Source organism: Coregonus clupeaformis, unplaced genomic scaffold, assembly GCF_020615455.1.
Source record: "Coregonus clupeaformis isolate EN_2021a unplaced genomic scaffold, ASM2061545v1 scaf0482, whole genome shotgun sequence".
Taxonomy (NCBI): Eukaryota; Metazoa; Chordata; class Actinopteri; order Salmoniformes; family Salmonidae; genus Coregonus; species Coregonus clupeaformis.
In genome coordinates this window covers 191,934-216,482 of record NW_025533937.1, presented here as the reverse complement: position 1 = coordinate 216,482, position 24,549 = coordinate 191,934, and the positions used below count along the sequence as shown (strand labels likewise).

General features: G+C 44.1%; 1 protein-coding gene and 1 long non-coding RNA gene across 2 annotated transcripts; both read right to left on the bottom strand.

The window, feature by feature from the left end:
* Positions 1-574: 574 nt before the first annotated feature.
* Positions 575-3,320, bottom strand: LOC123484879 (zinc finger protein 271-like). Its single transcript, XM_045215609.1, has 2 exons — positions 3,305-3,320; positions 575-3,157 (listed from the first exon to the last, which is right to left on the bottom strand). The coding sequence occupies exons 1-2, from the start codon at positions 3,318-3,320 to the stop codon at positions 1,767-1,769; spliced, it is 1,407 nt and encodes a 468-aa protein (XP_045071544.1). The 3' UTR covers positions 575-1,766.
* A 338-nt stretch (positions 3,321-3,658) lies between these two features.
* Positions 3,659-6,977, bottom strand: LOC123484874. Its single transcript, XR_006658755.1, has 3 exons — positions 6,736-6,977; positions 6,108-6,265; positions 3,659-3,766 (listed from the first exon to the last, which is right to left on the bottom strand). It is a non-coding gene; the product is annotated as an uncharacterized LOC123484874 (long non-coding RNA).
* Between the last annotated feature and the right edge of the window lie 17,572 nt (positions 6,978-24,549).

Below are 24,549 nucleotides of genomic sequence, written 5' to 3'. Positions count from 1 at the left end.
TAATTTATTGATGTATTGAAGTCAAACTTAAATGAATAATTATTTATTATCAGCAAGCTGGAGAGGTTCCAACAAACTTAATGCACCACAGTACACATCGGTCGGGAGCTCTTTCGGGGCAGTCCCGTTAGTTCTCTTATATACTGCTTACGGGAGTCCCATAGGGCGGTGCACAATTGGTCCAGCGTCGTCCGGGTTTTGGCCGGTGTAGGCTGTCATTGTAAATAAGAATTTGTTCTTAACTGACTTGCCTAGTTAAATAAAAGAAAAAGTTTGGTAGGAGAACTGACTGGCTGTGAGAAAACAGAAGAGTGTGAGGTCTGTGGTTGACATGACCTATAAGTACTGATGGCCAGAGTTGCACTAAAACCTGGTGAAGGGATTTACAATAAATATGTGAACATCTTTTAGGACCAAACTAATTATACAAGAGGCCTATGAACCTTATAAAAAAATATATTATTATTAAAGATTTTAAAAAACAATGTGATAAGCAGATGTTGTTGAGCAAATGTATTGATAATTGAATACTGTGGTGGATATTTTAATCAATAATGAGGAGAGACAAGGTCAATCACCAGTCAGGATTATTACTTTATTAAAAACGTATCAATAAAGGAGCAAGTCACAATACACACACAAAGTGAACAGAGTGAGAGCCCACTGAGTGGAGTGAGCCTCTGGGTTATATACTAGCTCAGGATAGGTGCAACCTCAGAGATGACGTACAATGGTTCCAAACACTAACCCCACACATCCTGTGCCAGACCTTGGCCCCAAATACAAAGAACTTGTTATTTTGTTCAGTACTGAGAACTTAAAAGGACATTTGTTGTTACTTAGTCTCCACCTTGCTAAAAGGGAACCAGGGGAAAGAACAATCTCCCCAAGGCCCAAGGAGGGAGTGACTGACGCACAGACATTGTGGAGACAAGTGATTGATTCCCATTACTCACACCATCCCTTTACATGGTTTGCAATAGGTAAAGACACATATTCACATATGGAAACAATGTCTCCTTCTGACCTTTGGCCTATTGTCTTTCTGATATTCTGCATAGCAACAGGGACATGTGATAGACAAGCCAGACTTCTCCCCTCTCTGGGCCCCAGTTGACTGAGGTCAAATAGACTGTGAGTGGCGTCTGAGGAGGATGTGAAAGCAGATACTTTCACCCCCGCCTAACCACAGGCCCATATGAGGGAGGAAGAGCAGCCACCAACACCAACATGTAAGCATATTCTGCAAAGGAGACAACCTTAATTATGTCAATATTACTTAGCTAATTCTGATTTCCACCCCACAATACATACCTAGTATTGTTGAAACATTATCCTACATTATACAATTATTTAATGGATAATAGGAGTTAATTAAATAAGATACAGCCCTGAACACCCCCACCCACCTCAACATCTCCCTCTACACACAAATGGTTCACTATGACATTTTCTATGATGACTTTTAGCCATTTAGATCAAAATGCATGACAAAAACTGGACAATGGACCTGGTCCTAGATCAGCACTCCTACTCCAACACAGTTGATACATATGGATCCAGAACTGCATATTATGCTAAACAGGGTACCATGGTAATCAGACCTAGTAAACAGTTTGAGAATGGGAGATAAAAAAAATATTGTAAAGAGTAATGTATTTCAACTTTATTTAGGGATATGGACTCGGTGCCGGAGAGGAGGGAGAAAAAATAATACAGGTTTGAGCTTTCTGGTGTTTTTTCAGAGACCCTGAATGAGCAAAGCTCTAAGGTTTCTCTACAGTGTGTGTGAGCTGGTGTTTAATCAGGGCTCCTGATTGATTGAAGCTCTTCCCACACAGATCACATCTATACGGTTTCTCTCCTGTGTGTATGCGCTGGTGTGTAATCAGGGATCCTGAATGATTGAAGCTCTTCCCACACTGATCACAGCTATAAGGCTTCTCTCCTGTGTGTATGCGCTGGTGTGTAATCAGGGCTCCTGATTGATTGAAGCTCTTCCCACACTGATCACAGCTATAAGGCTTCTCTCCTGTGTGTATGCGCTGGTGTGTAATCAGGGATCCTGAATGATTGAAGCTCTTCCCACACTGATCACAGCTATAAGGCTTCTCTCCTGTGTGTATGCGCTGGTGTGTAATCAGGGATCCTGAATGATTGAAGCTCTTCCCACACTGATCACAGCTATAAGGCTTCTCTCCTGTGTGTATACGTTGGTGTGTAATCAGGGATCCTGAATGATTGAAGCTCTTCCCACACTGATCACAGCTATAAGGCTTCTCTCCTGTGTGTATGCGTTGGTGTGTAGTCAGGTGTCCTGAACGATTGAAGCTCTTCCCACACTGATCACAGCTATAAGGCTTCTCTCCTGTGTGTATGCGTTGGTGTGTAGTCAGGTGTCCTGACTGATTGAAGCTCTTCCCACACTGATCACAGCTATAAGACTTCTCTCCTGTGTGTATGCGTTGGTGTCTAGTCAGGGTGGAATCTAGAGCAAAGCTCTTCCCACAAAGATCACAGCTATAAGGCTTCTCTCCTGTGTGTATGCGTTGGTGTGCAGTCAGGGTAAAATCTCGAGCAAAGCTCTTCCCACACTGATCACAGCTATAAGGCTTCTCTCCTGTGTGTATGCGTTGGTGTTCAGTCAGGGTGGAATCTTGAGTAAAGCTCTTCCCACACTGATCACAGCTATAAGGCTTCTCTCCTGTGTGTATGCGCTGGTGTCTAGTCAGGTGTCCTGAATTATTGAAGCTCTTCCCACACTGATCACAGCTAAAAGGTTTCTCTCCTGTGTGTATGTGCTGGTGTCTAGTCAGGGATCCTGAATGACTGAAGCTCTTCTCACACTGATCACAGCTAAAAGGCTTCTCTCCTGTGTGTATTCGTTGGTGTGCAGTCAGTTGTCCTGAATTATTGAAGCTCTTCCCACACTGATCACAGCTATAAGGCTTCTCTCCTGTGTGTATGCGTTGGTGTGCAGTCAGGGTGGAATCTCGAGCAAAGCTCTTCCCACACTGATCACAGCTATAAGGCTTCTCTCCTGTGTGTATGCGTTGGTGTTCAGTCAGGGTGAAATCTTGAGCAAAGCTCTTCCCACACTGATCACAGCTATAAGGCTTCTCTCCTGTATGTATGCGCTGGTGTCTAGTCAGGTGTCCTGAATGATTGAAGCTCTTCCCACACTGATCACAGCTATAAGGCTTCACTCCTGTGTGTATGCGCTGGTGTCTAGTCAGGCATCCTGATTGATTGAAGCTCTTCCCACACTGATCACAGCTATAATGCTTCTCTCCTGTGTGTATGCGATGGTGTCTAGTCATTAATCCTGAATGATTGAAGCTCTTCCCACACTGATCACAGCTATAAGGCTTCTCTCCTGTGTGTATGCGTTGGTGTGCAGTCAGGGCTCCTGATTGACTGAAGATCTTCCCACAATCAAAGCAGAGGTCAGGCCTCTCCCCTGTATGAAATCAATGAGATTTTAAGGTTTTAGATGTGGCGAAACTCTTCCCACACTGAGAGCAGCTGTACGGTTTCTCTCTATTGTGAATCCGCTGGTAAATGATCAATTCCCTCTGTTTAGCAAAACTCTTCCCACAGTCAAAGCAGCAGTGGTGAGGTTTCTTCCCTATACATTTCTGCTGGTGTTTCTTGAGGTGTTCTGATCTGGAGAGACTCTTCTCTGTCTTGTCAGCATCATGATGTTGTTGAGGCTCCCCAGATGATAAGCCCCTCCCACTGAGAGAGCAACGGTTAGTGCCGTCTCCTGTGAAACAAAGATATTGAATAGCATGGACATCTGAAATCAGGCTACCTGATGGGACTTTGATAAAATTGGCAATCAAAATAAACGTAATACCACAGAGACCATGTTATTTTTGATAAGCATATTTGATTCCGATTTCGGACATATAAAGTTTGTATGTGAAAGTTATTTCCAAGATGCAGACGTTACGTTTTTCACGAACTCATGCAAAAAAAGGAAGCTTGCGCTGCTCATGCTAGCACATGTGCAGATTAAATATACCTCTATGAATCTAATTAAGGCGTGTACGTGTACTAATCATTCAAAAGATTGCTCAGAAAACCACATGTTTTTAACAGCGTTACTTGATTGCCACCTTAAGCCAATTAAGATATGCAGAGTAAGGTGTTTACATGACTAATGCCATTCTCGGCCTACTGCCATAACTAGTTTAATTTCAAATTATGAGTGTGCATGTGTTGGATTCTAGTTTGAAATATACCTATTCATGTTACCGAACTAGAACGTATTGATTACTTTCCATGTATAAGGAATGTATCTGTTGGGGTCAATGGAGGGTGGATAGGAACTAAGTGTATGGAAAGTTACTGAGTGAGACAAGGGGGAGTGCAGAAAGTTTACATTCTGTCAAAACATGTTATTGTTCATATCATGGCTCCTAAGGAGGGAGGCAAAGGGCAACTGTCTGGTTTCAGTCACTGATAAGGTAGGACAGCCGTGAATTAGGGAGGAGTGAGGAATTCGGTCCAAGGTCATGTCAGATGAAGTGAGAAGAAACAGTCCTATTTCACACACATATACTTCCACGCCCACGAAGGTTCTAGCATCAGGCAGGGGCATGACTACACCAGTGAGAGGAACCAATTCAGTTCCTGCCTAGCAACAGAGATGTATTGGCTGTCTAGATGTGCAAGGAGTTGACTCCGCCTAGTAGGAGGGTATAAATATATGTGCATGTCTTTGTCTTTGCAGCTGTATGACCCATTGGGTGAATAAACTTGGTTTTAGCTTTTTCTAGTTTTTACTCTGTTTGTTCAGAACCTAACACATGTAAACATACTCATTGTAAAGCACTAGTTATTTGTTTGCTTTGACAGTCATTTCTGAAGATTATTATGAATGTGATTAGTAATGTATTTACATCTGTCCCTCATTTTAAGGTAAATCCTGTTACATGAACTGAACTCATTTTAATATGGTGAAACTATTCCTTTAAAAATATATTTTCAAAAGAAACATTTAACATCTAATACTCAAATCCTACAGTAAAAGCAGGTGAGTTTGTTCTACTCTTTTTGTTAATTTACTGCTGTTTTGTGGTGGAAAACTGAGCAAGTCAACCCTTTTACCCATACATAGACATGCTAGAAAGATTTTACAATTACATTTTTTTGTTTAGGTTGCATTCAATTGCCACTCCCTGTTTCACAAAACAACCTTCCATTACTCCTGTCACAAGGGGTTTTATGGCTGATTTAAAGGACTATTTTGGTTATTATAGGCTAGCGTACTGGGAATGGTTAGGCTAACTATATTGCGGTTATTATACACAGTTGCTGAGAGATGTGTGTAAACCACAGGCCTAGGTATCCATTCCTGCTGTTCTCAAGCCCATTGTTGCATCTCCCTCCCTGCAGTCTTAGAAACATGAAGGTTTTAACAATACATTTTTTTTGTTTAGATTGCATTCAATTGCCACTCCCTGTTTCACAAAACAACCTTCCATTACTCCTGTCACAGGGGGTTTTATGGCTGATTTAAAGGACTATTTTACCCATGTAATCTGGTGGTTTTGTTGTTTACAGTCAACACTGTTACTTTATTTGGCACATAGGCACTTAGTGTAGTAATATTTTTATTAAATGTCTTGAGATGGGAAAACATGTTTTTTATGAAGATGACCAGAATGTAAAAATTCGTGAAATATTTTTGGACCAAGTTAAACTTTTTAAAAATGGGTGGAATTACCCATATATTTTCATCAATATATAATTAATCAATAAATGACCAAAGTGCATAAAGATGGCAGAATTCTGGTATCACGTCATTGTTTTAGCACGATCCACTGAATTTTTGAAAGGAAGGTGCGCGACATTGTTCAATGTTCCAATAAATCAACTTTTTCGTTTTTTCTAATTGCCAGTGTCTTGAAGCTAAAATTGGGATCAGGTTTACTTGCTAATGACCATACCAAAAAACAGTAAAGGAGAGCAATGTACAATACAGTGAACTTAGCAAAACGAGGAATTTGTGGTAAGTACATGCGGGCCGCCATCTTTATGCACCTCCGCTTTTGTTACAGAGGCAAACTGTAGTCTAATCTACACACCATGGTTCTTACTTAATGAAATCAAATCTCCATCTTCCTTCTCTTCCTCTCTCAGTTCCACTCTGCCCCGGTGTTTTCCTGCAGTCGACCAGAACCTGCAGTAAAGCGGTACCGGGAGACTTTTGACCTGGGGACTCTGGGAGGGTGGAGGGGAATGGGCTAGCTTTGTCCTGTTGGCCACAATAAATATTAAACACAGTTTATCATTAAACCAAACATTTGATTAATTTAGTCTACACCTCTGATTGATTTGGGTGCATCCCTCGAATATCTAATTTTTCCTAAAATGTTCAATCGTTCACTACTTCACACAAATCTAATAGCATTGGGTTGGTGGAGGCATGGGCTGGTCAAGAGTTTCCACCATATTTATTAAACAAGTCATTTCCTTTCAAAACAGAGGAAGAGGCTTATTTGATCGAATATATGTTTCGTAATGATTAGGTTGTTACGAGTGTACTGATAAAAGTATCTTACTTCGGATCTGAAACCAGTAGTAACCATCAACTTCAATGACAGTTAACACAACATGAATCTGACATTCCTGCGCCACAATAACATTGTCGCCGAGGATGGCTTGCTAGCTAGCTAGCGTGGAACCGAATTATCGGCATATTCAACAGCGTTTAAGAAATATTACCTTCAACACTGTTACCTTGTGAAAGCCATCAATGTTATGTGACTATTGGTGTCGTAAAAATGTTAGCTAACGGGTTAGCAATTAGCATGTTTGACATTTCAGTGGAAATACTTCTATTATCAGCTTTTTGATAAGCGGTTTAGCAAAAAAATACGTCCCGTATTATCCCCAGGTATTGGCCACCTTACTATTTTGTTCAATTACAAGATATATCCGTTTAATTTTGTTAAGAGACACCAACCACGTACCCGAATTGTTTACTAGATAGTTGGCTAGCCTTCCGGTAAAAAATAATGACTTGCCTGTCAACTTTCATTGCGTAGCCCGGTGCGCCCTCCTGTGGACTCTTAAAAAATTGTTCACCAACATATTCAGTGTTGTAACCAAATAATGTCTCATAATTTGTTTTACAGATTCGTCTTATGTTTTGAGAAAGTAGACAACAGTTGAATACTAAAATATGAGTATTAATAATTTACATCAAATAAAACTTTAATTTCAGTTATGTGCATTGACAAACAATGAAAACACTGTTGGAGTTTGTGTTGCAGAGGTGCACTTGGAAAGTAAAGGAAGAAATACACAAGATGGGTTCAATAAATATATATATTATATTTTAGACATTTATTTTTTGTACAAATAAATAATTTCATATGAACACAAACAAAACAAAAAATTAAATCTCGACCTCCATCTCTATATTGTCACAAATATCACAATAAAAATACAGCTCCACGCTACCTCTGGATCCCACTGCACACACCTGCAGTGGAACCAGTGCTGGCAGAAGTCACAGCACTCCCATGGCACCTCGGATCTACACTCCTGAGGGGAGCTTGCAGGCGGATCATGCTCCCTTCCGCGAGCACAGCAGGTGGTCTTTTATAAAAAATAAAATAATAATACAAATTGATTAATATGGTTTTGCAAAATGTATAAGTTCTTCAACAACAATAGTAATTGATACAACTGAGAGAGAGAGAAAAACAGATGATGAAGTACCTGAGAGTGGTGTCATGGGTGGCGTGACCGGTGGAGCTTTTCTCTTCCTTTTCTGTGCTGCAGTTGGAGAAAAAGTAGTGATAGACAGAGCATGTTTCATGAAAACCCTTTTCAACTTTTTTTTACATTAATACCTCTGGAGGAAGCTGCAGAGGTTTTGGAGGAGGTGGAGATGACTTGAGGGCTGATGCTATGGACTGTAGATATTTAAAGAGAGATTATTATTTTTGTACATTGCTGTTTTATAAAACAGATAACAAACAGTAATTTGTTAGTAATTTAACATGTGTTTACCTGTGGAGGAGGCGCTATTCAAATTGCAGGGGGCAGGAACACCAGACGAGGCTGCTATGGTGGTGTGACCAGGGGAGACGGAGGAGGCAGTTGGTCCAGAGGAGGCCGTGTTGGTGGTGTCAGACAGGGGGGTGGTGTGCATCGTGGTGGTGGTGGACAAAACCGCCGACGATGGCTTGGAGGAGCTGGTGTTTGGAATGGTGGGGTTGAGGTGCCGACAATGGTGTGGCCGGGAGAGTAGGCACGTGGCCTTCTTCTGCAGCTGGGGACTCCGGCAGCTCCCACAGGTGTTGCACACTGGGAGGCACTGGCAGTGGTGATGCAGCTGTCAGGAGTGGTTCCAGCAGGGGGTCCAGCAGAAGCGATGGCGTCAATGGTCTCATCCATGGCAGCGCTCTCCTGTGCCCTCTGTGTTCTGAGGGCTGCCCGACGCTCTTTCTCCTCTGCCTCGGCCCTCTCCTTCTCACCCCTCTCCTGCCACTGGCGCGTGTATTCCTCCCTGGTGAGGCATGTGGCGACCACAGGGAGTCTTCTGTATCAGTCCAGCAGATACTTCAGGACAGTAAGGATGTGCCCCAGGTCCTTCGCTATCAGCCTCCCCTCTATTAGGGGGTGCTCTTCTAGAGCTTGGGCTGGAGCAGGGGCTGGGACTGGAGCAGGGGCTGAGGGTCCTCCTGTGGTCGCTGGGGAGGAGGTGCTGAAGGACGGCACAGTGCTGCTGGTTCCAGGAGAGGTGGTGGTGGGACCCGGTAGGGACTGAGACAGCATTAAACGGGACCCTTCAATGGCTGAAGGGTCAAAAGGGAAGAGGCCACAGTTCTTAAACCCTTCCACCACATAGCGCATGTCCTTGCATCGCTGGTACGGGAGGCGGAATACTCTGGCAAATTCTGATTTGTTTACCATGTAGGAGTGGTCAAAATGGCTAAGGTCTCCAGCTACCTTGGAGAACTCAGCCTTTAAAGGGCCAAAGTATGCCACATCCAGCAGCTGCAGGACATGGGTGCAGTGTGGTGGAAGACAAAGAAGTATAACCCCTTCCCTTATTGCCGCCGCGAGCACCTCCGGGTCCATGTGGCTCTTGTGCCCATCGAAGAGGAGAAGGAGAGGGCACTCTTTCACTGCATGCTTAATAACGTGCTGAAACAACTTCCTGAACAGGTCCCCGTCAATGTAGCCACTGCTTGACCATCCATACAAGGCTTGGGGGGGGGCCTCCCAGTGTGTAGTGGCCACTGGGGAAACACTTGGGGTAGATGATAAACGGAGGGACATCCTCACCAGCTGCGTTGAAGCAGGCCAGCACTGTGATGTGCTCCTTGGTCCCAGGAGCCTGCTGGTACACGTGTTTTGCGCCCTGGGGAGCCAGCACTTTGTGCCTGCTCTGGTCGCTACGAAACCCAGACTCATCGCAGTTATAGATTTGTCTGGGTTTCTCCCTCAACCCACTCTCCTCCAAGTGCTTCTCATAAGAAGTGAAGGTGTCCATCGTCGGACGTGTGGCACACTCAGCTCTCCCCCTGTCCAGGGTGTCCGGCCTCCTCATGCTCAGGTTCTTGTGCCTCCTCCTGAACATTTCCCACCACCTCTTCCCCAGTGGTGGGATTGTTTCCCCTGGGTGCCGAAACCTACAATAGAATATAATATATAATTGTCCATCCAGGATGAAAATGTTTGTTTTGGCATCACCATACACATCCACATTTACATCACACACATTGAGAACAGTCAGTCCACCAATCTACATACATAAACACATAGAACACCAAATACCTGTGTATTTTGTCGGCGTATTTCATCAGCCTCTGTCTGGTGAAGGGGAACCCATGGCTCGCGCAGTAGATACAGTACTGCAGCAGAGAATTTTCATCCTCTGGTGCAAGCAATGTGGGTGGTCCACTGCGACAACCATGGGTCACCCGGCCGCTCAGCCTGTCCGCCAGGGTCTGCCGAGGTACACCATGCACCTTGGTAGATAAGAAAATAAAACTGTTACTAGCAGATAAAATTCACATACACATGGTAATCTCCTAAAAACAAAAGATGCCTAACCTTGGCAGCCTGGCGGATAGCCATCCCTGCCCCGCAGTCCTCCATGGCATGGAACATGTCCACCTCACTCCACTGCTTCCTCTTGACTTTCTCCATGCTGTGGTGGTGGCATACTATACACATTTTTGAAAGATAACTCAATCTGAATATGTATAAACATTTACATTTCAAAGCTAAGGCATTGAAAGGTGATGAAAGTTTTCACAATAACTGGAAGTGTACCCCGTTTTTTGTTTGATGTTATCTGTAATGAAAATTAGTGTCCCAATTAGTTTAATACTCAATCAAATCAAATCAAATTTTATTGGCCACATGCGCCGAATACAACAGGTGCAGACATTACAGTGAAATGCTTACTTACAGCCCTTAACTTTTTAATAAAAAAGTAAAATAAAACAACAAAAAAGTGTTGAGAAAAAAAGAGCAGAAGTAAAATAAAATAACAGTAGGGAGGCTATATATACAGGGGGGTACCGGTGCAGAGTCAATGTGCGGGGGCACCGGGTAGTTGAGGTAGTTGAAGTAATATGTACAGTGGGGAAAAAAAGTATTTAGTCAGCCACCAATTGTGCAAGTTCTCCCACTTAAAAAGATGAGAGAGGCCTGTAATTTTCATCATAGGTACACGTCAACTATGACAGACAAAATGAGAAAAACATTTCCAGAAAATCACATTGTAGGATTTTTAATGAATTTATTTGCAAATTATGGTGGAAAATAAGTATTTGGTCAATAACAAAAGTTTCTCAATACTTTGTTATATACCCTTTGTTGGCAATGACACAGGTCAAACGTTTTCTGTAAGTCTTCACAAGGTTTTCACACACTGTTGCTGGTATTTTGGCCCATTCCTCCATGCAGATCTCCTCTAGAGCAGTGATGTTTTGGGGCTGTCGCTGGGCAACACGGAGTTTCAACTCCCTCCAAAGATTTTCTATGGGGTTGAGATCTGGAGACTGGCTAGGCCACTCCAGGACCTTGAAATGCTTCTTACAAAGCCACTCCTTCGTTGCCCGGCGGTGTGTTTGGGATCATTGTCATGCTGAAAGACCCAGCCACGTTTCATCTTCAATGCCCTTGCTGATGGAAGGAGGTTTTCACTCAAAATCTCATGATACATGGCCCCATTCATTCTTTCCTTTACACGGATCAGTCGTCCTGGTCCCTTTGCAGAAAAACAGCCCCAAAGCATGATGTTTCCACCCCCATGCTTCACAGTAGGTATGCTGTTCTTTGGATGCAACTCAGCATTCTTTTGTCCTCCAAACACGACGAGGTTGAGTTTTTACCAAAAAGTTATATTTTGGTTTCATCTGACCATATGACATTCTCCCAATCCTCTTCTGGATCTATCCAAATGCACTCTAGCAAACTTCAGACGGGCCTGGACATGTACTGGCTTAAGCAGGGGGACACGTCTAGCACTGCAGGATTTGAGTCCCTGGCAGCGTAGTGTGTTACTGATGGTAGGCTTTGTTACTTTGGTCCCAGCTCTCTGCAGGTCATTCACTAGGTCCCCCTGTGTGGTTCTGGGATTTTTGCTCACCGTTCTTGTGATCATTTTGACCCCACGGGGTGTGATCTTGCGTGGAGCCCCAGATCGAGGGAGATTATCAGTGGTCTTGTATGTCTTCCATTTCCTAATAATTGCTCCCACAGTTGATTTCTTCAAACCAAGCTGCTTACCTATTGCAGATTCAGTCTTCCCAGCCTGGTGCAGGTCTACAATTTTGTTTCTGGTGTCCTTTGATAGCTCTTTGGTCTTGGCCATAGTGGAGTTTGGAGTGTGACTGTTTGAGGTTGTGGACAGGTGTCTTTCATACTGATAACAAGTTCAAACAGGTGCCATTAATACAGGTAACGAGTGGAGGACAGAGGAGCCTCTTAAAGAAGAAGTTACAGGTCTGTGAGAGCCAGAAATCTTGCTTGTTTGTAGGTGACCAAATACTTATTTTCATCCATAATTTGCAAATAAATTAAATAAAAAATCCTACAATGTGATTTTCTGGATTTTTTTTCTCAATTTGTCTGTCATAGTTGACGTGTACCTATGATGAAAATTACAGGCCTCTCTCATCTTTTTAAGTGGGAGAACTTGCACAATTGGTGGCTGACTAAATACTTTTTTTTCCCCACTGTACATGTGGGTAGAGTTAAAGTGACTATGCATAAATAATTAACAGAGTAGCAGCAGCGTAAAAGATGGGGTGGGGGGGCCGTGCAAATAGTCCGGGTAGCCATGATTAGCTGTTCAGGAGTCTTATGGCTTGGGGGTAGAAGCTGTTGAGAAGTCTTTTGGACCTAGACTTGGCACTCCGGTACCGCTTGCCGTCGGTAGCAGAGAGAACAGTCTATGACTAGGGTGGCTGGAGTCTTTGACAATTTTGAGGGCCTTCCTCTGACACCGCCTGGTATAGAGGTCCTGGATGGCAGGAAGCTTGGCCACAGTGATGTACTGGGCCGTACACACTACCCTCTGTAGTGCCTTGCGGTTGGAGGCCAAGCAGTTGCCATACCAGGCGGTGATGCAACCAGTCAGGATGCTCTCGACGGTGCAGCTGTAGAATTTTTTTGAGGATCTGAGGACCCATGCCAAATCTTTTTCAGTCTCCTGAGGGGGAATAGGAATATTGATGCATACATTGTAACATTTGACTAAATACTGCCTCTATGTAGCTGTTGTAAGATGAAACATAGCCAACAGTGATAGGTGTCAAAAAGTTCATGGTTCAAAGTTCCAAATACATTTTTGCAGATTGTGCAAAACGCCTCCGTCAGAGGACTCCAATTTTGATACGGTAAAGCTTGACAACATTCAGCTGTTTTTGTGATATGTATTATCTAACGCTTACAATTTCTTTCCTTTTTGCTGTCTTAGCAGTTCTATCAACATTTAGCAACTAAACTAGCAACATTAGAAAATCCGTTAGCTATATTTCCAGAGGTAAAAGTTGGATATGAAATGGTGTGGTCTGTCGCGAAGTCGAATTTTTACCATGTGCAGCGTGTCCCACAAAATGTGTACATATATAACTTTTTTGAAAACTCTAAAACCTAACTTAACACATAAATTGCACTGAAAATCGGTGGTCAGCTAGCTAGAAGGGTGTCTCTAGTCGCAAAACTTACCGTTATTTTCCAGTCCATTTAAATGTTGAGCTCGAGGTGATTTAGTCCCCCAACCGCTAGAGAGTATCCGATGTTGGGGGGAAATTAGCTTGTGTTTGATTCATATCATCGTTTTGTTATAAAACAGCTTAGCTACGTAGCGAAATGCTCAATCGCGACATTAGCTAGATGAGAGCTCGTGTAGGAACATAACATATGCTTCAAGAGCTAGTGGGTTAGATATGATTCCACCATGGGCGGCAACAACTGGCTACTAGTTCGTTTTATGACATGTTCAACTCATAGCTAGTTTATCCAGTGACCACTGCATTTGGAAGTACAACTACTGACTGAAATGTAGCTGACTAGTTAGCATTCTGACTCACACTGGCCATGCAGTAGGAAAATACACAGCTATCTCGATTTAAGAGCTCATGGCAGAGATATTAGAGAAAGGAGGATCTAGGAATCCCATTTGGCAATGAATGGAGGAACGTATAACGCCTCACCCAGCAGACTGTCGAACAGTCGCGTTTACATTGTAATGACGAAATTCTTCTTCTTCTTCAGTGGGCGTTAATGGTGGTTGGCATCCAATATCTTGCATTACCGCCACCAACTGGACTATAGTATAAATCCATTATACTTTAGGGACAAGCAGAAATGTATGCAATTACTGTATTTCCCGGGCGAGTGTCATGCTTTTTCAATTTCAGTAAGTGGGAGAGTTTAGTATTTTATTTATTTATTCCAGGGAGGGTAATGTAATTTGTAATTGATTAAATGTCAGTATTTGTCACCATTTTGGAATTTACGTAATGTATTACCAATTCAATTCATGGGTCTTTTTTTGGCATGGGAAACATATGTTTACTTTGTCAAAGCAAGTGAAATGGATAATAAACAAAAATGAAATAAACAGTGAAAAATTAACAGTAAACATTACACTCACAAAAGTTCCAAAAGAACAAAGACATTTCAAATGTCATATTATGTCTATATACTGTCACGCCCTGGCTCTGGGGACTCTAGTATGTTGAGCCAGGGTGTGAGTTTTCATGTGTTTTACATTCTAGTTTAAGTATTTCTATGTTGGCCAGAGTGGTTCTTAATCAGAGGCAACGAGTGTCAGCTGTTGCTGGTTGTCTCTGATTGGGAACCACATTTAGACAGGCTGTTTTCCCACAGTGGTTGTGGGATCTTGTTCCAGTGTGGTTTGTGTTAGACCGTGGACGTCACGTTATCGTTTGTTGTTTTGTTCGTGTAATCACCAAGTAAAAAGTATGTTCGCATTCAACGCTGCGCCTTGGTCCTCTGTTCCCGACGATCGTGACAGAAGATCCCACCAAAACTGGACCAAGCAGCGTGTTCAGGAGCCATCGCCAGGGGAATCGCTAGCGGATCTTCGTGGCAACCTCGACTGGGTCAAGCCTAGTGAAGAGCAGAGAGGGTGGACTTGGGAGCAGTGGAGGAAGAGTCTCGACTGGGTCAAGCCAAATGAAGAGCAGAGTGGTTGGACTTTGGAGCAGTGGAGGAAGAGTCTGGCGAGAGATAGGGAGGCTTGGTCCACGGGGAGGAGAGACACCCAGAAATGTTTTAGGGGGGGGGGCTCACGCCGTGGACGACGGGCAGCAGGAGGCCGCGATGGAGCGGTCCAGCGGGTTTGCAGAGGAGGCCGCCAGGTTAAGGGGGCCACTGATCACAGAGGAGAGGGAAAGTGTAGAGGCACGGCGAGAGGTACTGGGGTGTGTTACCAGTCCGGTCCGGCCCGCACCATAGGCCCATTCCTGATCCCTGCGTAGGGCCAGTGGTGTGTGTCCCCAGTACGGTCCGGCCTGTTCCTCGCATCGAGCCTGTGGTGCGTGTCGTCAGCCCGGCCCGGCCTGTTCCTGCTCCCGCACCAAGCCTATGGTGCCGCGTCGCCAAGCGCGGCCCGGCCTGTTCCTGCTCCCCGCACCAAGCCTATGGTGCGCGTCGCCAGCCCGGCCCGGCCCGCTCCTGCTCCCCGCACCAAGTCAGTGGTGCGCCGTCAGCCGGCCCGGCCCGTTCCTGCTCCCCGCACCAAGTCAGTGGTGCGCCCGTCAGCCCGGTCCGGCCCGTTCCTGCTCCCGCACCAAGCCTATGGTGCGCTCGTCAGCCCGGTCCGGCCTGTTCCTGCTCCCCGCACCAAGCCTATGGTGCGCTTCGTCAGCCCGGTCCGGCCTGTTCCTGCCCTCCGCACCAAGCCTATGGTGCGCGTCGCCAACCCGTCCCGGCCTGTTCCTGCTCCCCGCACCAAGTCAGTGGTGCGCGTTGCCAGCCCGGCCCGGTCCATTCCTGCTCTCTGCACCAAGTCTGTGGTGCGCTTCGTCAGCCCGGTCCGGCCTGCTCCTGCTCCCCGCACCAAGCCTATGGTGTACGTCGCCAGCCCGGCTCGGCCTGTTCCTGCTCCCCACACCAAGCCAGTGGTGTGCGTCGTCAGTCCGGCACAGCCCGTGCCTGTTCCACCGGTGCCTGGTCCGGTACCGGTCAGCTGCTCCACGCCGGAGCTAGAGCAATCCGCTCCACCAGTGTTCAGTCCAGCTCCGGTCAGCAGGGCCAGACCGGACCAGGGGTACTTTGTGGGGTTAGAGAGGGAGTGGGGATCATGCCCGAAGCCGATCCGCCGCCAAGGCGGAGTGCCCACCCGGTCCCTCCCCTGTGGTGTTTGGTTGGCGCGGTCGGAGTCCGCGCCTTTGGGGGGGGGGTACTGTCATGCCCTGGCTCTGGGGACTCTAGTTTGTTGAGCCAGGGTGTGAGTTTTCATGTGTTTTACATTCTAGTTTAAGTATTTCTATGTTGGCCAGAGTGGTTCTTAATCAGAGGCAACGAGTGTCAGCTGTTGCTGGTTGTCTCTGATTGGGAACCACATTTAGACAGGCTGTTTTCCCACAGTGGTTGTGGGATCTTGTTCCAGTGTGGTTTGTGTTAGACCGTGGACGTCACGTTATCGTTGTTTTGTTCGTGTAATCACCAACTAGCCTTGGTCCTCTGTTCCCGACAATCGTGACATATACAGAGTTGTAACGATGAGCAAATGGTTAAAGTAAAAAAGGGAAAATAAATAAACATAAATATGGGTTGTATTTACAATGGTGTTTGTTCTTCACTGGTTGCCCTTTTCTTGTGGCAACAGGTCACAAATATTGCTGCTGATTGCACACTGTTGCTTTCCCCCAAATAGATATGGGAGTTTATCAAAATTTGATTTGTTTTCAAATTCTTTGTGGGTCTGTGTAAATTGAGAGAAATCTGTGTCTCTAATATGGTCATACAATTGGCAGGGAGGTTAGGAAATGCAGCTCAGTTTCCACCTTAATTTGTGGGCAGTGTGCACATAGCCTGTCTTCTCTTGAGAGCCAGGTCTGCTTATGGTGACCTTTCTCAATAGCAAGGCTATGCTCACTGAGTCTGTACATAATCAAAGCTTTCCTTAAGTTTGGGTCAGTCACAGTGGTCAGGTATTCTGCCACTGTGTACTCTCTGTTTAGGGCCAATTAGCATTCTAAATTGCTCAGTTTTTTTGTAAATTCTTTCCAATGTGTCAAGTAATTATCTTTTTGTTTTCTCATGATTTGGTTGGGTCTAATTGTGTTGCTGTCCTGGGTCTCTGTGGGGTCTGTTTGTGATAGTGAACAGAGCCCCAGGACCAGCTTGCTTAGGGGACTCTTCTCCAGGTTAATCTCTCTGTAGGTGATGGCTTTGTTATGGAAGGTTTGGGAATTGCTTCCTTTTAGGTGGTTGTAGAATTTAACGGCTCTTTTCTGGATTTTGATCATTAGTGGGTATTGTCCTAATTCTGTCCTAATTCTGCTCTGCCTGCATAATTTGGTGTTTTACGTTGTACACAGAGGATAATTTTGCAGAATTCAGCATGCAGAGTCTCTTCTCGGTTGGTGAGTGTATTCTCTCTCACTCTGTGTCTGTTTCTGTCTCTGTCTCTCACTCTTTATCTTCTGTGGATTTTATATGGTGGTTGGCAACCAACCTGTATATAGCTCCATCTTGTGTATTTTATTCCTTTTGTGTTACTATTACGTTTTTTAACTCTGGGCTCATAAGCAAGCATTTCACGGTAACGTCTACACCAGTTGTATTTGGTGCATGTGATTAATAAAATTTCAGTTATTTCATCATGAATTCAAAACAGGATGCTTAAGCAGTTATTGTCTTTCTCTTTACCGTAATCAGAGAGCTAATATCAATACTATGCATGCCAGTCTCTCTTGGCTAAAAGTAAAGGAGAGACTGAGTACAGCTACATGCACTAAATAATGCCATTATTGTGGATATAACAAAATGGCCGCTACTGACCAATCAGCATTCATTTGGGCGTGGTGTGGCAGATATACGCTTATAAATCAGACATGGATATTGATACACATGTTCCAAATACTGTCAAGACTCAACATATCTAAGCACATTCAGATCGACCACACGGTGGCGCTACAACAAGCACATATTTATATCTCTTGATCCGTTTGACTCTGAGTGATGGAATTTGGCACACGTTCTCAGGGGTGTGAGTATAGCTAACCTGTAGCGTATGGTTCATTTTGCCCACATGGGGCCACCCTCCAGAGGACTCGGGCCTCCATTGAGGAGACCCAGGCAACCCTTGAAGAGACCCAGGACTCCAACCACAATGGATTCATGGATACATGTCTGGCCACAATGTGAGGAACACAGAGGAGAGGGTGCTCCTTTGTCATTGGCAGTTGGGACATGTCAATATCAGGCAGGAGCTGTGTGCAGGGACGGGATGCTCCACCCATTTCAGCAGGCTGGACCGGCACATGGACTCACACATAGAGCTCAACAGAGCACAGAGGAAACAGGCTTTAGATGCAGTTAGGAGACGGCTGACAATGGAGTGGCTGGTGACGTTGAGGGCTTCAATCCCTGTCATCCCACTCGCGACCAACTTGCAACTGCCAAGTGCCGATCCTGAGGCTGTGCAAAAGAGGGATGAGGCCCTGCCGAAGGGAAGTGAGACCATCCAATTCGTTAGAGGAGCACCTGAAGCTGACCTCTGAGATTGCTTTTATACAGCCTTTTTATATTTCTACCTGTCTATAGGGCCTGTATCGTGGTTATTATAGACTAGTATCATCGTTAGTCCTGTACCGGTGTATAGAGCCTGTATCGTGGTTATTATAGACTAGTATCATCATTAGTCCTGTACCGTGTATAGGGCCTGTATCGTGGTTATTATAGACTAGTATCATCATTAGTCCTGTACCGGTGTATAGGGCCTGTATCGTGGTTATTATAGACTAGTATCATCATTAGTCCTGTACCGGTGTATAGGGCCTGTATCGTGGTTATTATAGACTAGTATCATCATTAGTCCTGTACCGGTGTATAGGGCCTGTATCGTGGTTATTATAGACTAGTATCATCATTAGTCCTGTACCAGTGTATAGGGCCTGTATCGTGGTTATTATAGACTAGTATCATCATTAGTCCTGTACCGGTGTATAGGGCCTGTAACGTGGTTATTATAGACTAGTATCATCATTAGTCCTGTACCGGTGTATGGGGCCTGTATCGTGGTTATTATAGGCTAGCGTATTGGGAATGGATAGGCTAACTATATTGTGGTTATTATAGGGTAGCGTACCGGAAATGGTTAGGCTAACTCTGATGCAGTTTGTTACACAGTTGCTGAGAGATGTGTGTAAACCACAGGCCTATGTATCCATTCCTGCTGTTCTCAAGCCCATTGTTGCATGTCCCTCCCTGCAGTCTTAGAAACATGAAGGTAAACAACTAAAATATACTTTATAACTGGTGAATAACTAAACCTTATACTCCAATTAAGCAGGAAAAATCACATATTAAAACAGACCTTTAGCACTGTAAGACACGTGTTTCTCTATTGATGGTATTAAACCGGTTTTATTCTCAGGACCATGACTATAACATTGAGTGTTGGGACACAGGGCAACAACATATCCTGGTCTCTTCTACATAATAAAACTAAATATTACAAAAAATAAAGTGTTTAAAAAAACAATGCTAAACAAAACAAAATATATGAAACCACACTCCAGTACATTTTACAATGCCATTCACATACAAGCATGTGTTCTGCAGAAGAAATTCCCAATAAAAACTAGAATGGTGAGGTATAATGTCTTATCAAGTGTACTTACCTGGTGAAGAGAGAGAGGTTTGGTAGGGGACCTTACTGGCTGTGTGAAACAGAAGAGTGTGAGGTCTGTGGTTGACACTAACTAGATGTACTGAGGGACTGAAGGGTAATGCAGAGCTGGCTTCCTGTCCTCATGATGCCTCTTCTAACAACCAAAGGGCTTCACAATAAATGTGTGAACTTTTGGAGCACAAGTATTATACTAGAAGGAAAGTTGGTAAAGATCCATATTAAAATCCTTTAAAACAAATGCAACAACATAATGTGACCATACTAATAGACTTATGGTATCTCTGTAGTTCTGTATGTCCCACCAGCTACACTAAAACCAGGTATTTCCAGTGTACTGTACTACAGCGCTCTCTACAGGCATCTTAACAACAACAGCAGCCATTAATTTGACTCAAACACAGTCTATGGAGCAGCACTGGGGAGGTTGAATTCCACAGCAGCGTACTGGAAATCCTCTTCCTGTTTCTGGGGTTGAGTTAGGATTAAAAATACAGGTTAAGAAAACATAATAATTATATGCTGAGTGTTTGAAAATAAAAACATTAATTGGACCAGTGTTGTTTCTGATTCTACAGGATTAGCATTGAAAATGTGACCAGCGGTTTTGAAATCTAGTAATAACGTGGCTGTAGATCATTTTAATTATTGCATTGAATTATTGCGTTGGCTTATTCTTTGTTATCTTGAACCTTGTGTACTGTGTCTGTGCTGAGTACAGGATTGGACACCACTCTATAGAGAGCCCTCTATCCTGACACCTCTGGATCAGTGCTGCAGGTAAAACAATGATCCTCCTTTTACTCTCTCTCTCTCTCTCTCTCTCTCTCTCTCTCTCTCTCTCTCTCTCTCTCTCTCTCTCTATGATCCGTCGCTCCACCCTCCTGCGTCTGTGTCTCCTCTCTCTGGCTCCTCTCAGTACCGCCTTATTGATGTCATGAGGGACTCTCTTTCCCATGATCCTTGCTTCTCCATGGCCTCTCTCCTCTCCATCCTTGACCGTCACTTAGCAACCGTGCTCAGAACTGTGAGCCGTTTCCAGGAACGACCGCCTAGTCGCCATGGAGGAGGCGATGATGAGGTTATCTATGATGAGGTCACTAATTATAGGTCCCCGGTTACACCTGTTACCGCTGCAGGGTAGTGTGGCCACGCCCAAGACACAACACAATAACAATTTAACTGTCAAAGGAAATTAAATCATGGCTCATCACTGTGGCGATGACGGTTTATGTGTGATGACATCGCAGCGGCAATCCACAACATTTTTTAAATGACATTTGGAGTTCCTGGTGTGACATGCATCAATGAATTTTGATTAGTTCCAGGTGCTGCCTGTGTGTGGGGCGGGTTTTGTGTTTTAATGTCCATTGTCTCTTTGTGTCCAAAGATCCCTTTTATCCATGGACAGGTTGGCTTGCTCTGGAAGGATGAGAGCGGGGACCGTGTGGCCTAATCTAAATTCAGTGGAACTTTGTAAGTGTTCCCATCTCCAGATCCTCTCTGTCTTCCTGAGCACACCTTCCTCAACTATGCACTTCTGTAATTATTACCATTTATTGGAACACTTACATTTAATTGTATAATTGGACAGCTTGTTGTATGGAGCGACAGCGCCAAAGATTATGTTATGTTTGTGTGGAGCGTTCCATTGATGATTGATTTAAGCTGCTATGTATTGTTGCCTAGATACAGAACATAAACAGAAGCTTTCTATTGCAACATATCACTCTGTCATTTCCATGCTCCACATCTGATGTAAAGAACCTGTGTTTTGTTAATGTTTAGTTGTATTTAGTCATTTATTCAAGGACCTCACCTCATTAAACAAGGTGGTGTAGCAGCTACAACCTTCAATCTGTTACACAGGCATCATTTGTTTGGCCCTTAACAGTTAAAGAGGATATCTGTGTCCAAAATGTCACCTGGCAGTATATAGGGAGTAGGATGTCATTTCAGACACAGACTATGTGTAGGTTTAGTGTGGTGTATGGATGGGATGTTTAAATCACTGTGTAATGTACATTTACTGTTAGACCTCATGAATAAAGTTGGTTATATTGTGTTATTTAAAGCTGGAATCCTTAATGCTGAAACTGTCCGTTTGGGATATTACAACAATTAAAGATGTTCCTGTAAAAAATAATTGTATTTAAAGGGAAAGTTCAAGCCAAAATCTATGTAATTCTAATTGAGTAATTCTATAGCATTTTCAAAAAGCATAAAAAAACATTTTTTTTAATTACATTACATTAAAAGCTGCAATGCCTATAACCCATAATTGGATTAAATCCAACCCAATGTGTATTGAGCAGCACTGGGGCTGTTGAATTTCACAGTAGCGTATTGGAAATCCTGGTCCTGTTTCTGGGGGTGGGACGGTGGAGTACAGAGGCACTTCCTGGTTTCTGTTTTGGATGCTGGCGTAGGAAACATCATCCTGCTCGTCTGTTATCTATCTCTGTGCTCCAGTAGGGGCCATGGCCATGCCTGAGATGTTGTCATACACTGGATTAGAGTCTCTCTGATGGGGAGAAAGGACAGACAACATGAGGGGTGAAACATTAAATATTACCACAGTCATTGAGTCCATCTATACACAGATCACTGTAGTTCTCAGTCAGCTGATTCCAACAGACTCACCTGTCCATTCTCTACTGTGTCTCTCCTGTCTTGTGTGTCAAACGTGGATTTTGAGGCCTTCTTCCTGTTTTGTTAATGAATAAATGAAGTAATAAATCAATCATCAATCAATCAAGGAATATACATATTTTGATTGATTATAAAACAGAATGTGAAAAAGGGTAAATTCCTCTCACTCACCTGAACCACATGAAGCCAGAGAGACAGAGGATGAGAATCAGAACAACCATTATGATTCCTACAGCTGCTTCCTTCAAAGACGATTGTTCCCCCACAGACAATACAGGAGAGTGGAGATTCTTGTAGCCTTCTACAGTACAGGAGTATCTGCCTGTATCCTCACTGTTGATTTGGTCTAGGGAGAGGTAGTTATCTTGGGTGTTTGTGTTGGTGAGACGTTGTATGTTCTTGTACCAGATGTAGGAGGGGTTGGAGTTGTCAGTTAGCGTACAGGTGGTGCTACAGGTCAGTGTCACCTTCCCTTCCTCTGTGGCAGGAGTCTCCTTCACCTGCAAGTCTGAAAAGGGGTAAATGAAGACAAAAGAGCACAATCATGAGAAGGGTGTGCTTGAAAGGATGCACATAACTCTGCAATGGTGGGTTGTATTGGAGAGTCTCAGTCTTAAATCATTTTCCACACACAGTCTGTGCCTGTATTTAGTTTTCATGTAACTGAGGGCCGAGAATCCACTCTCACATCGGTACGTGATTACAAAGGGGCATCAGTCAAGGCAGGATACCCTGAGGGCAGCCCTATCCAGAAATCTGGCAGTGGCTTCTGATTAAATTCAATTTTCACAGAACCGCTTCTGCAATTTCGATAAGGCTCTCTTGTTCAGATATCGGTAAGTGGACTGGAGGCAGGGCATGAAAGGGATAACGAATCCAGTTGTTTGTGTCGTCCGTTTCAGGAAAGTACTTTGCGTAATTGCGCACCCAGCTCACTCAGGTGCTTCGGCTATATCACATTTGACATTGTCTGTAAGCTTGAGTTAATTTGCACACAAAAAATCATACAATGATGGAAATACCTGTGTGTTGTCCTTGTTAATGCAGACAGAGAAGAGCGCCAACTTTTTAATCATAGCCTCAATTTTGTCCCGCACATTGAATATAGTTGCGGAGAGTCCCTGTAATCCTAGATTCAGATAATTCAGGCGGGAAAAAACATCACCCAGATAGGCCAGTGTCACGATCGTTGGGAACACATGAGGACCAAGGCGCAGCGTTGCAGACGAACATACTCTTTATTAGCGATGTAACGACAAAATAAACAAAACGATAACGTGACAGTTCACGGTCTAACACAAACCAACTAGAAACAAGATCTCACAACTAATGTGGGAAAACAGCCTCTATAAGTATGGCTCCCAATCAGAGACAACCAGCCACAGCTGACACTCGTTGCCTCTGATTGGGAACCACTCTGGCAAACACAGAAATACAATACCTAGAACCCCGACATAGAAACACAACACATAGATCTACACACCCTGGCTCAACATAACAGTGTCCCCAGAGCCAGGGCGTGACAGCCAGTCGTGTGAGAAACTCGTTATCATGCAAGTGGTCAGACAAGTGAAAATTATGGTCAGTAAAGAAAACTTTAAGCTATTCTCTCAATTTAAAAAAACGTATCAATACTATGCCCGTTGATCACCAGCGCACTTCTGTATGTTGTAAAAGCGTTACATGGTCGCTGCCCATATCATTGCATAATGCAGAAAATTCACAAGAGTTCAGGGGCCTTGCTTTAACAAAGTTAACCATGTCACTGTAGTGTCCAAAACGTCTTTCAAGCTGTCAGGCATTCCCTTGGCAGCAAGAGCCTCTCTGTGGATGCTGCAGTGTACCCAAGTGGCGTCGGGAGCAACTACTTTGCACGCGTTACCACTCCACTATGTCTCCCTGTCATGTTTATTGCGCCATCAGTACAGATACCAACACATCTAGACCACCAAAGTTCATTTGATGTCACAAAGCTCTCCAGTACTTTAAAACATATCCTCTCCTGTTGTCCTGGTTTCCAGTGATTTGCAGAAGAGGATGTCTTCCTTAATTGATCCCCCATAAACGTAACGGACATTACCAGGAGCTGTGCCAGGCCCGCCACGTCTGTTGACTCATCCAGCTCTAAGCATAGAATTCACTGGCTTGTATGCAAAGCAGTAATTGTTTCAAAACATCTTATGCCACGTCACTGATGCGTCGTGAAACAGTGTTGTTTGATGAAGGCATTGTCTGTATCGTATTTTTTTGCCTTTTCCCCCAGCATTGTCCCAGCCATATCCGCGGCAGCAGGAAGAATTAAGTCCTCCACAATAGTATGGAGCTTGCCTGTCCTAGCCACTCGGTAGCTCACCATATAAGACGCTTCTAGCCCCTTCTTATTAATGGTATCTGTTGCTTTTATACATGTCTTACTACTCGAAAGTCGTCTTAATTCTCGCTCAAAAAACTCCTTTGGCTTATTTTTCAAATTGGCATGTTTCGTTTCTAAATATATGCGAAAGAGTGAAGGTTTCATCGAG